We start from the raw sequence: 17,357 nt of genomic DNA on the forward strand, positions 1-17,357 counted from the left end.
CCCGGGCCGCCCCTTGTGCCTTCCCTGCGCGCCTTTCCCTCGCAGCGTTTCCATGCGTTTCAGGAACGACTTGGCTCTGGCCCGGCTGGGCTTCTCATTCTTTGGGTGCAAAGGGTGCTGGAGCCCGTCTTTGGAGGACGGCAGGAGGCTGTTGCCCACCAGCGCGGCGTCCAGCATGACCGGGCCGTCAGCGCAGTACTGCCCGGGGCCCTCGAAGGCCTCCCGGCCGATGCCGTGACCACCAGGCTGGCTGCGGCCGTCGCTCCCACCGCTGCTTTCACTGTGAATGGAGCAGACCTCGGGCTCGCTCAGATCCGTGAGGACGCTTTCACTGCTGGTCGTGTTTTTCATCCTAATGTCTCCCGACGACCCATTTCTGTCTCCTCCAGGAAACAGTGTGTGGAGGTCGTCCACGCGAGACCACCGGCGGCTGGTTCTTTGGAAAGTCCATTTGTTGCTGATGCAGAGATCTTCCTCATCAGAGTCGTCACCCTGGAAAACAGCAGCAGGATGCTAATAATGTACGGGTGGCGGGGGCGGAGAGGGCAGTCTGGGGAGCGTGGGCATGGTACCCCTGCCTCCTCCTTCCCTCCCTCCATGGGTGGACCCTTTTGCTGGTCCCTCCACCATCTTTATTGTCCTGGATGACCTCTTCCTTCCCAGAAGCTGGAAGATCCCTTTCCAACCCGTCCAGCTCTCTTCCCTTCAGTTTTCCTTCCTTCCTCTCTAAGAAGCTTCATGGACCAATTGCTATTTCCTTCTCCAGAGGATCTTCCCCACCCAGGGATCGAACCCAGTCTCCTGCATTGTAGGCAGATGCTTTACCGTCTGAGCCACCAGGGAAGCCTAACCATCTGGCTAGACAGGCTAAATATAAAACACCTGCAGTTCTCCCTTTTTGAGTAGAAACAATCTTGCCATAGAAGGCACTCACTTCTTTCCCTAAATCTCTTTACGGAGCCCTAGGACCATATTTCTAGCTTTCCTCTTCTGAGCCTCAGAGTCACTAGACTCAAAGCCAATACTCCTTAGTCTCCCAGACTTGATTCTTAGCATATGTTCCCATGTAAGTTAACAGCCAAATTATCTCCAAATTCCTGCAAGTGGAAATTTGGGAGCCATTCTAGAGATTCCTGGTGGAGGAAGGTCCCATCCCAGCCAGCACCACCAGGCCAGCCTTCTTGTTTTTAATTAGCCCTGGATCCGAGTGCCTTCCTGGAACACGGGTATCTGGGTGCTATGGCCCCACCATTTCCCCTGTCATACACCTCACACATTTCTCTTACGTCTGGGTTCTGCCTGAATTTGTAGCCCCTGAGATAGGAGAGTCTGGATTCCCTGAATCCAGAGATGGCTTTGTTTATCTTTGCAAATCCCTGGGCCTGGCCCAGCACAGATGTATAAATAATTTCCTTTCCAGATGAACTGGATCATCCATTCCTTCCTTCTCTTCATTATGTGTATTACCAAGATCCGACTCTGAAATGGTTCTCAAATCTGCTCCCTCGTTCATATCTTCACTCTCATTCCCCAGTGTGGGCCCTTGGCACCTCTGGCTGGGTTATTACAGTGAAAACCGGGCCAACATCCTCTCCATCTAAACGGCTTTCCACAGTGTAATCCAAGTGTGATCACAGGGTTTCCCGGTTTAGACACTTTCTGTTCCCCTTAGCTCTCCGAAGTCTGGGTATGGCATTTTCAACCTGACTTTCAACCTGAAGCTCTTTCGACCTAACTCCAGTGTGCTTTTCTTATGTTAGCGGTTCCTCCCCATCTTCTGCATTCTGCTCCCTGACCTGGAACTAGGCCCAACACCCAGCTCTGCGACAGGATCAAGAGCCTAAAGGGTTTATATTGTCCCCTGTCCTTCCCTGATCCCTGACCATTCTTGGGTACTCAGCTTCATGGGTCTCTTTGAAGCCTTCCTGACAGCCCCAGGGCAGTGACTATGCTTCCACTGTGCTCCTGTAGCATTCGGTTTAGATCTTTATAACATTTGTTATAATGCTATCTTAATCTCATGTCCCAAGCACCTACCCTCAACTGTTACAGATAAACTGAGCAGGACCAGGGCCTGCTTTTCTGTGTTATATTCATATTTATATCCTCCCCAATGCCGAGCAGAGAGTAACTGCTCTCTTTCTCTCTATGTGTGTATATGTATATATATATTAATTGGACTAAGTGTTATTTCACTTTACTTTGGCATCCGGTTCCAAGCCCTGGTTGCCAGTGCAAGCAGTACCAGTTAGACTTAGGTGACTGTCTGAAAGTTGCTTACTCTCTCCGAAGTGCATTTCTACCATTTATAAAATGGGACTGAAAATTGGTTCTGCATCATAGGTTTGCTTCGGGGATTACATGAAATAATGCACTGACCAATCCTTCACTGAGGGGTATTTTGCTTATTTGTTATTTTCTCGTGTTTGTTCAGTTGCGTCTGTGCATCCTGTGCGTGTAAGATAGACGGCTTATCCATCTTTCTATATATCTGGCATCCACCTTAACTCCTCTGGATATCGCAATAATTAACTTCAAGGAGAAGTAAACAGATGCTCAGTCAGTGAATGTGGGATTCTTCCATTCTTATTCCCTGAAAATCTAGGTTCACAGGGATTAGACTAAATGACAAATTTGAACTTTCAAGTATAAGGTAGAAGAAAGTAGAAAACCATGGCAATCACAGAGAATTTCATAGCTGTGGCAGCATGGTGGGAAATTAGCTTTGAGTTTTAAAAAAGTTGCATAAAACTTTAGAGAAAGAGCTTAAAAAGTTGCCCAAATGGAAAAAGGGCAAGACTCTAGGATGAAGACTCAAAAATATCCTTTCTTCATAGTATTTTCTACCTCTTCTTTCCCTGTGATGGATACAATAAACCCTGACATCTGAGGGCCATTTAAATATCAGGTCCTGTGACAGTTTGAAGGTTGAGTTTATTGGATTTTCATGTCGTATTTCAGGAAGCTAGGAGAAGTTGATATTAAGTAAACATTCTGAAAAAAACCTTTTAGCAAATAGTTTCTGAGAAGGCAAAAGAAGGATATGCTTTTAAAGAAAATACAGATATTTTAAAATAGAAACTACAACATTTAGTGTTGGCTCCAATGAGCTCTCTAAAGCAATCCCAAACTTGGTTACTGATGCTAGCAAACCACATACTAGTTGGAGAAGGACTTCTTTATGTTGGTTTAGAAAAGATGCCAAGCCGGGCACTGCGGGCTAGGGATGGAAAGCCCACTCCTGTCTGCTGGGCTCTAAGACCTTATTATACTGGCTCTGGGCAAAAAGAGATATTTACAACCCAACCAAGGCATGTGAAAAAGTGGTAAACTCCTAGGGAAAAAGGCAAACAGTTCAGGGAAATTTTGCAGTATTTAGATGGTTTGAACCAAAACAAACAAACAAAAATCAAAGCAATAAAAAACAAAAATAAAACAGAGAAAAAAGGAAAAGATATCTATCTTCTTTAGTATGCAATTATCAGAGTACATCCAGAGGGTACTGACATGATTCTGTGTCTGTTTTTTCCCACTGGTGCAGGATCTTTGAAACTGATAGTGACATACAACTAGAAATACATTTTTTAGTTATAAATGGATACTAGAGATGCAAGGTAAAACACCATAAATATAATGAACACTGTGTATGTTGTATATGAAAGTTGTTAACTGAGTAAGTCCTAAGAGTTCTTATCACAAAGAAAAACATTTTTTTTTCTTCTATTCCTTAGCATTGTATCTCTGGGATGATGGATATTCACTAAACCTACTGTGGTAGTCATGATGTATGTCAGTCAAATCATGCTGCACACTTTAAACTGATACAGTGCTATATGTCAATTTTACCTAAATAAAACTGAAGAAGGAAAAAAGGAAGTAATACAGCCCTGATAATAGTATATGGAACATACTAAGTGCTCAAAACATGCTAGCTATTCATTAAAAAGAAAAAATTCCAGCACAACTGAAGGCACATATACAAATTACACTAAAGCTAAATAAATAAATACATAAATTTATGCTGTCACAGTTATCTTTATCCTCTGATATTTTATATTCTAGTTTAGTCCATTTAATTTTTTTTTAAATGTTGTTTGCAACCCACTAGATTCACCTGATAACCTACCAATGGGCCTTGATTCACAGCATGAAAAACACCACAGTTTTAGTTTTTTATACACTCATGGCCCAGCAGATGGTTAGGGACATAGCAGACTCTCCAATAATAAATGTAAGGTGCACTCTTTAGGAGATGATCAGATTTCATCTTTTTTTTTTCTCTTTTTTTGAGGCTAAACACAAATAGTTTGTGATTATTTAGAAATGCAAAATGGAAACCTCTAGGAGTCAGATGTTTTTATGAGAAAAAGACACACCAAACTAACTTTATTCTCTTATCTCAACGATTTAGTAAACCAGGGAAATACTAGGGACACGGTGTGTCTGGATTTCAGCCAGGAACTGACAAAAGGCCAAGACACCGAACTGCTGGAGGCTACAGAGCATTTTGTGAGTAGCTGGTTGAGTACCTCCACCAGAGAGGGTGATGGAAAGACTGAAAGCGAATGATGCAGGATGCCTTCAGGCCGTGTCCATTTTAAGAATAAGCTGAATGACTCAGAAGGATTCATGTTTTTAAACTGTGAAGATGGCGCAGATTATTTGCTAGGTGATCTTTTTTGTTGTTGTTTATTTATTTTTAATTGGAGGACGACTGCTTTACAATGTTGTGTTAGTTTCTGCTGGGCAGTGAAGTGAATCAGCTGTAAGTATAAGTGTGTCTTCTCACTTCTGGACCTCCCTTCCACCCCGCCCCCATCCCATCCATTCAGGTCTCACTAAGTGATCTTAAGCAAGGCACTCACTCTGAGGCTCAATTTTCTCAGCTGTAAAATGGAAATGATAACAACGCACATCTGGCATGGTTTGCCAATAGAATCAAATGAGATTATATGTGAAAATGCCAGATAAATCTTAAAGTGCAAGATGAAACTAATTATTGTTCTTAGAGAATACTGATTTGAGATGCGTAACGATCTGAACAGAATTGAAGGATGGCCTGTTAATAAGATGAAATTTCATGAAGTTAAACACGAAGAACTCAACTTCACAAATCTATTATAGAATGTGTGGGATGAAACAGTCTTCGTTCCTATCAACAGTCTTGAGAGTTGTAGCAGATTTAGGCTTAATATGAGTTAACCATGTAATGTGGTAACCAAACCAAGACATCCACCTTAGGATATCTTACCAAAAGCATGGATCTCAACATTTGGGAGGTGCAGCCCCATTGTATTCTGCACTGGTAACATATATTAGGAACAATGGGCCACAGCTTAAAGTGCATAGGGAATGGGATATATTTCCAGAGCAGAGTAATCAGGTTGGCCAGTGATCTAGGCATCACAACCTTCTATGAAGGATGATTGAAAGGACTAATGGTTTGGTTTAGGAAAAAGGAACTCGAGAACAGGACAACTCAAAGTGTGGCCAAGGGGCTGACAGTCCCCTAAGCAGTCTTCAGAGAGGTGAGTTCAGACACTGAGAGTAAGTATTAAAACCATTTGTCACCATTTGGCATGGCTGTGTGATCCAAGTTCATGATCACTGGACTTGTCTTACTAAATGGGGCTGAGACCAGCTTGTGTGTTGGGCTCACAAGGTCCATGTTACATGTGACATTTCAAGATCAGTTTATCTAGCATAACCCAAAGTGTATAATGTACAGGATCCATTGTTTTACAGAAAGACTATTGTAGAAACTAGCTAGTGACGTGGATTAAAGATGAATTTTGACAATATAGCATCACTTACTTCATTTTGGTAAAAGTAAAAAAGAATAGCCAAAGCTTTTAAAAATTACTTTAAAAACCTCTTTATTTTTATTTTTTTAATGTGTATCATTTTTAAAGTCATTATTGAATTTGTTGCAATATTGTTTTTGTTTTATGTTTTGGTTTTTTGGGCTGCAAAGCATGTGGGATCTTAGCTTCCTGACCAGGGATTGAGCCTGCACCCCCCAATTTGGAAGGCAGAGTCTTAACCACTGGACTGTCAGGTAAGCCCCACTCAACATATTCTGTGAGACTGGCTTCTTTATGATGGTTAATATTAAAACAAAGAAGCATATGAGATACACATTTTCCCCTGTGAGTGGTTTCTGTCAATCAAACCTAAATTCGATAACAAACAGAAAACTCACCATGGGGAACACTCATAGTCATAGTGTTTGATTGAAATGTGTGTATAGACATTTAATATGGGGAATTGGTATTTCAAAGTAAACTTTTTGTTTAGTTCTGACAGCTGAACAACAGAAAAAAAGTTGCAAATGCAATCATGATTCTGCATATTAATTGCCTAAGTATACACTTTTAGTAAAAATATGAACAATTTTTGTAATTCTTTTCTGTTTCCTGTTATATTTGTTCCAGTTATATTTATTGGAATGCAATTTTGTATCTGCACAGTCTTTTAAAACATTTAGTCTTGTATTTTCTCTAGTACAATTCTTAGAGATTATCTAATGATTGTATCATTCATATTTCTAATATTATTTATGTTTCTAATAATTGTTTTGTAATGAATTTTACAGAAGTATCTTGGTCAGTGGCAGGCTGGGAAGTTTGTAAAAAATCAATCATTCTCTCTAGACAGTTTAAGAAACTTTGTTCTAGATTGAATAGAGGTCAGAAAACTTTCTGTAAAGGGCCAGATAGTAAATATTAGAACATTACAACTAATCAACTCTGCCTTTGCAGCCAAAAGGATGGGTGTGGCTTTATTCCAGTACAACTTTCTTTACCACAGCAGGAGCAGTAGCTTGCTGAGCTCTCATCTAGACAAAGAAGAAATCCATATTCTGTGCCTCTCCAGAGAGAAGAGTTGGAATCAGACGGGCACATTTACATCAAGTCAACTTTTAGCTTATTATATGAAAGACTTCCAGTAGTTAGGAGAAAATAAATTGCCTTGCATTTTAATGAACTCAAGTCTAGATATTTATAAACAGAGGCTGAGTGAATTGTTGGATGCTCTGAAAGTAAATCCTGTCCTGGATAGGAGGTTGGAAAAGATGAGTGAAGCGCTCTTCTCACTCAAAGATCCAGGTTCGAGGATATTCACACTTAACACTCTTCAATGTAAGATGTACTACTTTTTAACCGAGGGAATGATGGAATGAAAAGTAACTTCTCTCATTTGCTCTGCTGTTTGGAGCTGTCTGGTGGTGTCTTATTTGACGGGACATTTGAGGCTATGAAAGGCAATGGGGGGGAGGGTGCAGGCGGAGGCTCAGACCGGGCCCCCTCACAACAGCTGCAGCTCCTTTGAAATGCCCACGGCATCGAGGCCAGGAGGTGCTGGCTGCAACGTGGCGATTAGTCATGGTTTCTGTGTTGCTTTCCACCTTGGGGTCATGATTTCAGAGAGCTTTATTAAAACCGTGACTTTAACCAGGACCTTCTTTGGAAGCTGCTCGTCCTGCCTCAGGAAATCTTGGGTAGGAGTCCTGTGTGTGTACACATCTCTCTCTTTCTTCATTTAACAGAGATCCTTATTGGAGTCTTTAGTCTCTGACTTTAACTTTGAATAGAACCCACATCACATTAACACTGACTGTAATGAGGGGATTTCAGTGTTGTCATAAAGCAAGTGTGAATTCTGTAGGACATAATGAAGGAACAGTTTTCTGAGAAAGAGTAGCTTTGCATGTGCCTTGGCGTTTTTAATTTAGAGGAAACTTCAAACTTCTTTTGGCTTTTTCTAAAAAAGTGAGAAGTCATAGCTGAAATTAATATATGCTTCAGAGACAAATGCCAAAAACAGACACTGCAAAGGGAAGGATTTTGTCTTTTTTAAACAAAATCTGACCATCTCTTTACACTGGAAACAGGAGCCCATATGAGCCCACAGATGTAAGAGTTGGCTACTCCACAAGTACATGGAAATTTAGATGTGTATCTTCCATTAAAGTTGACTGGAGCTGGGTGGCTGAGCCATCCTGTTCAGAAGCACGGCCCTGCCACTTGCCGCATTGCAAGGGGAGGAGCCTGAGGCCAGTGGTGGGCAACGGCTGGGTCCTCAGGCTCTCAGAAATGCGGGGGTTTAGTAAGTCTTTCAGTGAGATGCATGGCCAAGATTGAGGACACTCTACCTGCTTCTCATGGGGAAAGTAATCTTGAATCTTTAGAGGACTGCTTTTCTCTTCTGCAAAGTGTAAGGTGCGATTTCAGTTGTCCTGGAGCTTTACGAGTGAGTGGTATTTGATGTACAAGGAAAGTGCCTGCCTAACTAAGTATGAATGAGGCTTCACCATTGTCATCTATTTCTGGATTTTGTTTTGTTTTTTTCCCCTGTCTTGGGTCAACCCACCAAACTCTTCAGAATTAAACAAAATCAGGTGAGAACCAAATTCAAAGCAGAGCAATGAAACTCATGACTCTTTTACCACGAGAGATCCAAAGGTAAATTTCCACGAAGACATTACATAAATTGTGGACTTGAGTACAAAAAGCAAGAAATATCCCTCTTCTAAAACAACAATAAAAATACCTAATTGTATATATTGCTGAGGAAGCCCTTCCGGGTCTCAGGCAGAGGGCCAGAAGCTCATGACAATACATTTCTGAATCTCTCTCAAGGGCCAGGAGGGGCAGAACAGCTCGGTTCAGATCCTGCCTGTGCCGTTTCTGAGTGGCTCTGGGCTTCCCTGTCCTTCCATCTCTGCATCTGTGACGTGGGGTTAATGATGAGCAGTGACCTGGCGTGGAGCGGGCACTGTGGGCACCTTCTCATCACACCACAGAGTGCTAAGAAGCACACACAGCCTTCCTGAGGCCCTGGAGGGAGAAGCATGACCGCATTCCCGGTGGTGAAGCCATTTGGGGATGACATTCTGGGGAATTAAACACGTCTGGGCCTCTGCAGATTGAAGGTGAGCATTATATTTCTGTTTCTTGGATTGATTAAAATAGGGACAAGCCCAGAGGAAATGCTACTGTCTTTTTTTTTTTTTTCCTGCCAAACTAATTCCACAGTTAGTTAAAGCTCTTGTGGTGTTTGGTTCTCAAGTTTCACTTTCTACCTCTGATCATTTAGCCTAGTCCTAGTCTGTATTTAGTTTTTTTTTTTTTTTTCCAGTAAAATAAAGGATTGGCAGAAGCTCCAATACTCTGGCCACCTGATGTGAGAGCCAACTCATTGGAAAAGACCCTGATGCTGGGAAAGACTGAAGGCAAAAGGAGAAGGGGGTGACAGAGGTTGAGTTGATTGGATGGTATCACTGACTCAGTGGACGTGAGTTTGAGCAAACTCTGGGAGATGGTGAAGGACACGGAAGCTGGTGTGCTGCAGTCCATGGTGCTATGGAGAGTTGGACACAACTGAGAGACTGAACAATGACAAAGGGCTGGTCTGTGACTTGTGTAAGGAGCAGATCGTAGGGACATGTGCCACCACCAGGGTCTCCTATGTAGCTGCTTAGACCACAGCCACCAACATGCATCACGGCTAAGATTCACGAGTGGGTGGAGATCACTCACTGGATTTATTTATTTCAAAATTCAGGCCACGAGTCCCTGTGTTACAGTGTGGAAAGCCCTGTTTTATTCAAGTGCCTGCATCTGTGGGGCCCACAGCTAAGTAGGGGCTGTAAGGGTATATGCCACCATAGCCAACGTAAGGCATAAATTAAGAATGTCAGAATGCCGAAGGGACCAATTTACAGAGGAGCTTCTGTGAAGGTAACATGGCCTAATGCATGTTATTCAAGCCTGTCCCACATGTGGGTTTTGAAATGCTGGTGATAAGGGAAGAATTCAATCACACCACTTGGCTGAAAACAAATCGTGTCGTTAGTCTTCGGCATTTGTGTTTGTGATACATAGCAGCTAAGGATCTGCACTGGCAGCCGGACAGACCAGCCACACAGGCGTGGCTGCGCTTGGTTTAATAAGAACCATGTGTTACAACCAAAACAACATCTGACCTTCCTGCTTCAAACAGTGTGTGTACTTCTCAAGGGCTCTATTCAGCCAGACAGCTGTTGGGACATTTATTCCCACATTTTTCATTTTTCTTTGACCCGGACAAATTGCCCGTGTTTTAATATATTCTCTGGATATTGTTTTTCACCATTTTACCTCCTTAGCTTGAATCTTTGGTTCCTAGCTCAAACCCCAAATTGTTTTGAAGGTGAGGTCAACCAAAATTCATTTGCGCTTTTTTTGGGTGCTATTTTAGAGCAGAAATTCAGGCTAAAGTTATTTTTAAAGATTTGGTTACTCGGGAGTGACTTAAAATCCATGGGCTGTAATGACTTCTCTGTGTAGACCAGAATAAAGAACACTTTCTTACAACTCAGGGATGTTTTCTCTGCTTCTTCAAAATATAGTGCGGCTTGACTTGTTACATACTGAAGATGTGAAATGAAAAAAGTAGCTAACGATGTTAATTCTGAGTTTCCTAAAAGGATCAATTCAGTGAGAAAGAGAGGTCTTTCAGCACAGTGGTTATGAGCCTCAGTTTTGGAGTCAGACACACCTGAAGTTGAAACCCTGCTCCTCCACCAGCTAATAGATCACAGGCAAGGGACTTAGCCAGTTCAGGTTTTATTTCCCTTCTCTAGAAAACAGAGACCCTCTGCCACAATGCATGAAATGCCATAACATAGCTTGTGGAAAACAGTTAAGTCCTCAATAAAGTATAGCTTTGTTTCAGAACTGAAATCGCCAGCCTTACTCCTACAGAGGGAAAAATGCCTGCAAAGTCCTATAAGAGAGAGGAAGTGTAGTGATTCGGGAAACCGAAGGACGCTCCCTGTGACTAGAGAAAAGGGCAAGGGGTGAGAATGGAGAGATGGGGTGAGTTCTGAATCCTGTTGTTACCCTCTCCCTCCACCTGCTCAACCACGATGACATGAACCAGCCTGACAATGATCACATCCTGAACTGCACTTGAAATAAAATGCCATAGGAAAGAATGAAGCAGAAGACACCGGGCATAGCCCACCCCATAGATTCTGTTTTGCATTCTCTTAATCTACAAATCACCGGAGAACTTGAGTCTAATATAGAGTGGATATTTACAGCTAAACAAACTTCTGAAAGATTATCATAAACAAGGCATTTTACGTTTGTATGCAAACCCTCTGATCAAAACTAAAGCAAAGTGAAACAGATGTTAGCCTAGGTTCCTGTCGGGCTGAATCATGATGCTTATGATAAGACGAGATTTTTGGAGAATAAACACATATTACGGTCAGTCATTTCAGAATTTCGCTTAGGTTTGTGTTGTTTTTAATTTGTGAACGCAGCTCGTCCTGCTGGTACAGCCATGGTCTTAGTAAGGTATAGTAAATTGCACCTACCTTTTTCCTTTGGAAGTTCACATCAAGTTTCATTGAGGCACACTTGTTCAATGTATTTAGTCGTCTAAAAGGAAAGAAAAATGTGATCATTGCTATCACTAATGAACCTAAATCTTTCCAGTTTGATGATTCTCATTGGTTGCCAGTGAAGCTGAAAGTGCAGAAACAACCAACTACATCCCAAGAAAGGACTCTACCAAGAGATGGTACATGATAAAGTGTTCCCTTTTGTTCTCCAGACCTGAGAGGACCTTCCATGAAGCTTACCAAACCCTGCTGCTTCCCTTTCCATCATTCTTGGAACCCATGGGAAGTAATTTTAAGCCATATTTTCACCAGCCCCTCATTTCATCTGCCACTTTGACCTCTCCAGTCTATCCTGCTAGTCCCCAAATTTGGATCAACTCAACCATCTCTCTTCTCTCTTGCTCTTGTGTATAAATGGGAAAAGAACTCACATTATAGTGCTGAATTATATATGCCATGAACTGAATTGTGTCCTCCCCAAACTCACAGTTTGAAGCCCTAAACCCCAATGTGATTGTATTTGGAATATGAAATGATTAAGGTTAAATGAAGTCATAAGGTAGAGCCTTAATCCAATAGAATTAATGTCTTTAAAGGAAGAGACTGATTCAATGGACATGAACTTGGGCAAACTCCAGGAGATGGTGAGGGACAGGGAAGCCTGGCATGCTTCAGTCCATGGGGTTGCCAAAAGTCAGACACATCTTGGTGACTGAACAAAGGATGAGACACCAGAGCACTCCCTCCCTCTCTCTCAATCAGCCATGGGAGGACACAGCAAGAAGGTGGCTGTCTGCAAGCTAGGAAGGGTTCTCACCAGAAACCAAACCTCACTGGCACCTTGATCTTGGATTTCCCAGCCTCCAGAACTGTGAGAAAATAAACTTCTGTTGTTTAAGGCACCCAGTCTGTGGTATTTTGTTTTAGCAGTCTGTGATGACTAGTACATAGCAATACTTACATTTTGAAATTCTCCCTCAGCTGGGCTCCTCAAATTGCTACCCAGCATTTATTTCATTTTTTTTCTCTCTGTAGGCATTCATTCTCATATCATGAAAAATATCACAATTCCTCAACAGACCATTGCCAGTGAGAAAATACAGCTTAAGTCATTAATTACTTTAACAGTTCTTTCCTTCATCATAAGAAATGTTCATATTCTTTTTAAAAAATATTTTTCTTTATTTATTTGACTGTATGGCATGCAAACTCTGAGTCGTAGCATGAGGGATCTAGTTCCCTGACTAAGGATTGAACCCAGGTTCCCAGCATTGGGAGCATGGACTCTTAGGCACTGTACCACCAGGGAAGCCCAAGATGTTCAGATTCTTTTTCAAAGCTAACCCTTTATCCTGTGTTTGACTGTAACATCCACCACATCATGTGGGTTCTTTTTACTCTGCATAGGAATAAAGAGATATCAGCTCTTAAAATAAACTAGATTCTGATGATGGTTATCTTCTTTCTCTAGCCTGGACACCCTACCTGAGCTCCAGAGCTACATTTTCAGCTACTCACTAGTCTCATTCATCTGTGGGGTCCTCCTGGCCCTTCAAACTCACCTATGAAAACTGAACTCACTGTATTCTCTTCAAAACCTGATTTTCCTGTTTAAAGTCTTGTCTTGATTAACAACATCACCAGTAAGTCAAGTCACCCAAGCTAGAAAACAGAGTCATCTACCTGTTAATTAGAGCTCCATGATGTCTTTGAATTTTGCCTCTTCTGGGTCGTAGTCAGTCTCGTCTCATCTTTTACTTAGAGTCAGGAGACAGACAGCCTGTTAAATTGGTTTCACTAATGCTTCACATTGAAACTAGTTCTTTCGTCAGCTTCTTATCGTGATATTTACTTAAAATATTTAATAACTATCCTCATTTTCAGCCATCTCCAGTTTCCCCACTTACTAGACATACATTAGTGTCAACTACGACGGGCAGTTATGGACTAGAAGCTGGTCACCTAGTCTGAAGCTATCTTCTGCAGGTCCTTTGCTCCTGTAGCTGATAGCCAGTTCCAAATGTGTTAAGGTCTCTACCTAAGAACTAAAAGTGTTATCTGAGGTGCATTATGTACAGTTGATCTTTGAACAACATAGGTTTGAACAGTGTGGGTTCACTCAACACATTTTTTTCCAATAAATGTACTGGAGGGACTTTCCTGATGGTCCAAAGTCTAAGACTCCATGCTCCCAATGCAGGGGGCCAGGGTTCGATCCCTGGTCAGGGAACGAGATCCCACAAGTCACAACTAAAATCTGGTGGAGCCAAATGAATAAACAAATAGGAAAATTTTTTTAAGATTTGCAATATTTTGAAAAAAGCTTGCAGATGAACCAACACAATACTGAAGTAGAACAATGTTGGAGAATTGACACTACCCAACTTTTAGACTCACCATAAAGCTATAGTAATCAAGACAGTATGATAGTGGTGAAAGAAGAGACAAATCATCAGTGGAATAGAATAAAGAGCCCAGAAATAGACCCACACAAATAGAGCTAAGCAATCTTTGACAAAGGAGTAAAGGCAACACAGTGGAGAAGAGATAGGTGTTCATCAAACAACGTTGAAAAAACTGTACATCCACATGCAAAAAAAAGTCAGTCTAGACACAGATCTTATACGCATCACATAAATTAACTCAAAATGGATCACAGAGTAAATGTAAGCACAAAACTGTAACACTCCCAGAAGATAACATAGGAGAATATCTAACTGACCTTAGGTTTAGTGATGACTTTCTAGATACAACATCAAAGGCATAATCTATGAAATAAATACTTGACAAATTGGATTTCATTAAATTAAAAACTTCTGCTCTGTGAAAGACACTGTCCAGTGTATGAAAGGGTATGACATAGGCATGGAGAAAATATTCATAAAAATAACATCTGATAAAGGACTGTTATCTAAAAAACACACAAAACAACTCTTAAAATCAAAATAATAAAACAATCCAATTAAAAAAAAAAAAGACAAAAATCAGGATACCTCACCAAAACAAGATACACTAGTTGCAAATAAGCGTATGAAAAATGCTCCACATCATATATCATTACAAACTTGCAAATTAAAACAACCGTGAGATACCATAGCATGCTTATTAGAACGACAACACTCTAAAACACTGTATTACCAAGCGCAGGCCAGGATGAGGAATGGCAGGAACTCTCACTCACTGCTGGTGGGAGTGCAAAACGGTGCAGCCCCTTTGGAAGACAGTTTGGCAGTTTCTTATAAAACTAAACACCTTCTTACTATACATTCCAGTAGCTGCACTCCTAGCTATTTACTCAAAGAGTTGAAAACTTAGTGCACGCAAAAATTTGCACAGGAATTATTTTTTAATCCATAAAGATAAATATTGTATTTCTGAAGGACATATATACTTAAAATATAAACCAATGTGACCCAGCTTTTGCAGCCAACATGCCCACAGTAGCAGTGGGTGTGAGGTGCTACTGCACAGGGATGTTTAGAGCAGCTTTATTCATAATTGCCAAGACTTGGAAGTGACCAAGAGGTTCTGCAGTAGGTAAACGGATAAACTGTGGTACATCCAGACAATGGAATGTTATTCAGTCCTAAAGAAGTGAGCCATCAACCCATAAAGAGACAGGGAGGAACTTTAAATGCATATTACTAAATGGAAGAAGCCAATCTGAAAGGCTACATGCTATGTGATTCCAACTAGATGGGATTCTGAAAGAGGCAAAACAGTAAAAAGATCAGTCAGTATAGGGACAGTAAAAAGATCAGTGGTTACTACTGGTTAGGAGGGAGAGAGGAATCCCAGGATGGACAGAAAGGGTAGAGGATTGTTAGAACAGTGAAATATTCTGTATGATACTATAATGGTGGATACATGACACTACACATTTGTCAAAACCCATAAAATGTATAAGACTGGGAGTGAAGCCTAATGCAAACTATAGACTTTGGGTGACAAGGATGTGTCAATGCAGGTTCACAGTTGTGAGGTATCACCTGGGTGGGGGATGTTAATGGTGAGAGAGGCTGTGTATATGGGGGTACAAGTGGCAGATGAGAACTCCCCATACTTTGTGCTTAATTTTGCTGTGTATCTAAAACTGCTCTAAAAATAAAACCTATTATTTAAAAATGTAATCTTTGTTTTATTCATTTAAAAGTCATTTTATTTCTTGGAGTTTGAAATTACTGATGTAAAGCGATCTGCATTTCTTTTGCTCTGAATCTACTTTCTTATTAGTACTCAATTCTAGCTACAAAATTGCTATGATTTAAGACATCTTAGAAATTCTGGATACAATTTCAAATATCATATGCGCAATTATTCAGTTCTTCCTCTCACGACAGATACGTTTTTCCAATCATCATGCCATATACTTTAAATATCTTATAATTTTATTTGTCAGTTATACCTCAATAAAGCTGAAAAAACCCAACTGATTTTTTAAGCTGGGAACAAAAGACAAAGAGGGAAAACACTCTTTATGGTGATCTGAGACTAGGCAGACATTCTCAGCATGGTGTAGCATCAGTCTGTATTTATCTTCTATAATGTAAACAGTGGCTAGACTCTCCAAGAATACAAAATGGATAAAACATACACCCTGGTGAGATGGAGATGCCTCTTTAAGGAGTGGCTGCTTCAGGTAAAAGACCATGTCATGTAACAGAAGGATTCACAGCCCTTTATCAAAACCACCATGAATTCTGCTATGACTATAGCCAGGCTGCATTTAGGACAAATATTAGCATCAGTATTTGTTTCCCTCAGACTTAATGATGGGCTTCCTAGGTGACTCAGGCGGATTCTTAATTGAGAATCCGCCTGCCAATGCAGGAGACGTGGGTTCCATCCCTGGGTCAGGAAGATCCCCTGGAGGAAGAAATGGCCACCCGCTCCTGTAATCTTGCCTGGGAACTCCCACGGACAGAGGAGCCTGGAAGGCTATAGTCCCTGAGGTCGCAAAGAACTGGACAGACTGAGCAACTAAACAACAAACAACAAAAAGCACTTAATGGTAAGTAACATAAAACCCTTCAGAAAACCTGAGTTGGTCTGTCACTGGTGGCCTGGAAAACTATCCCTGCATGAACAGGAATTATAAAATGTGTTTTCTTTGCTGCATGAACAGTGTGTCTTCCACTGGATTAGAGCCTCTTTTGAGAGGAACCATAATTTATTCTTCTAATCCACCTAAAACCTAGCAGGAAATTTTATACAGGATAGTCTCTGTAGGTTTTTCTTTTAAACTGAACACACTTTGTTTACATTGGTCCAATCAGCGACTGGTTTTAGTCACAATAGACCTTGTATAGTCAGAAGAGCAGAACTATTCCCCACTGAATATGACAGGCTGAGAGCTGCACCTCATTTGCATCTCTAATGCCCAGCACAGGCTCTGGTTCAGAGAGAATCCACTAGGTAAATGTTTGCTAAAGAAATACTAGAACCTGGTAGGCTCTGAGGACCGACTGGCCTGACCTCTTTTATTTTCAAATGAGGAGACTAAGGCTCTGAGAGAAAACACTTGCTCAGGGGAACCATGCATCAGCTAAACAGCTGGACTTCGCCCTGTCCAGAGATTTCTCCACTCCAGCCTCCTCAAGGAGGATCCAGGAGGCCTGGGACATGACAGCCTATGTCCTGGACCTTGCACAGGCTGGTCAATAAATGATAGTTTCCTTCCCCTCGCTACATTTTCCATGGAAAGAGGAAACCCATGACGCATATTGAAGCTGTGCAGTTTGTGCTTTGGGCAAACTGGATTTACGTGTTGACATAAGCAAAGCAGTTTGACCCTTTCAGACGGACCGCCCACAATGTCCATGGCTACCAGAACCTGTTAATTTCTACTGTTGTCTTCAGAAGGCTTTAGAAGGGTTCATGCATTAGTAAAGGAGAAACAGTCAGAAGTCTCATTTTAAAAGTGAAACTTGAAGTTCTGGAGGGAAAGTCAACAGGAAGAGAA

The 17,357-nt window shown here is 41.4% G+C and overlaps 1 protein-coding gene across 1 annotated transcript in view; it reads right to left on the minus strand.

Annotated features, from left to right (window-relative positions):
- The window catches only part of STARD13 (StAR-related lipid transfer (START) domain containing 13), a 166,850-nt gene that overhangs the window by 23,768 nt on the left and 125,725 nt on the right, over window positions 1-17,357 (minus strand). The window contains exons 4-5 of the mRNA XM_010835935.1: window positions 11,369-11,432; window positions 2-492 (exon numbers count right to left, since the gene is read on the minus strand). Coding sequence (XP_010834237.1) covers window positions 2-492; window positions 11,369-11,432 — 555 coding nt within the window. The remainder of the gene's footprint in view (window position 1; window positions 493-11,368; window positions 11,433-17,357) is intronic.

The sequence above is a fragment of the Bison bison genome, unplaced genomic scaffold, assembly GCF_000754665.1.
Source record: "Bison bison bison isolate TAMUID 2011002044 unplaced genomic scaffold, Bison_UMD1.0 scf7180017864056, whole genome shotgun sequence".
In the NCBI taxonomy this organism is placed as follows: Eukaryota; Metazoa; Chordata; class Mammalia; order Artiodactyla; family Bovidae; genus Bison; species Bison bison.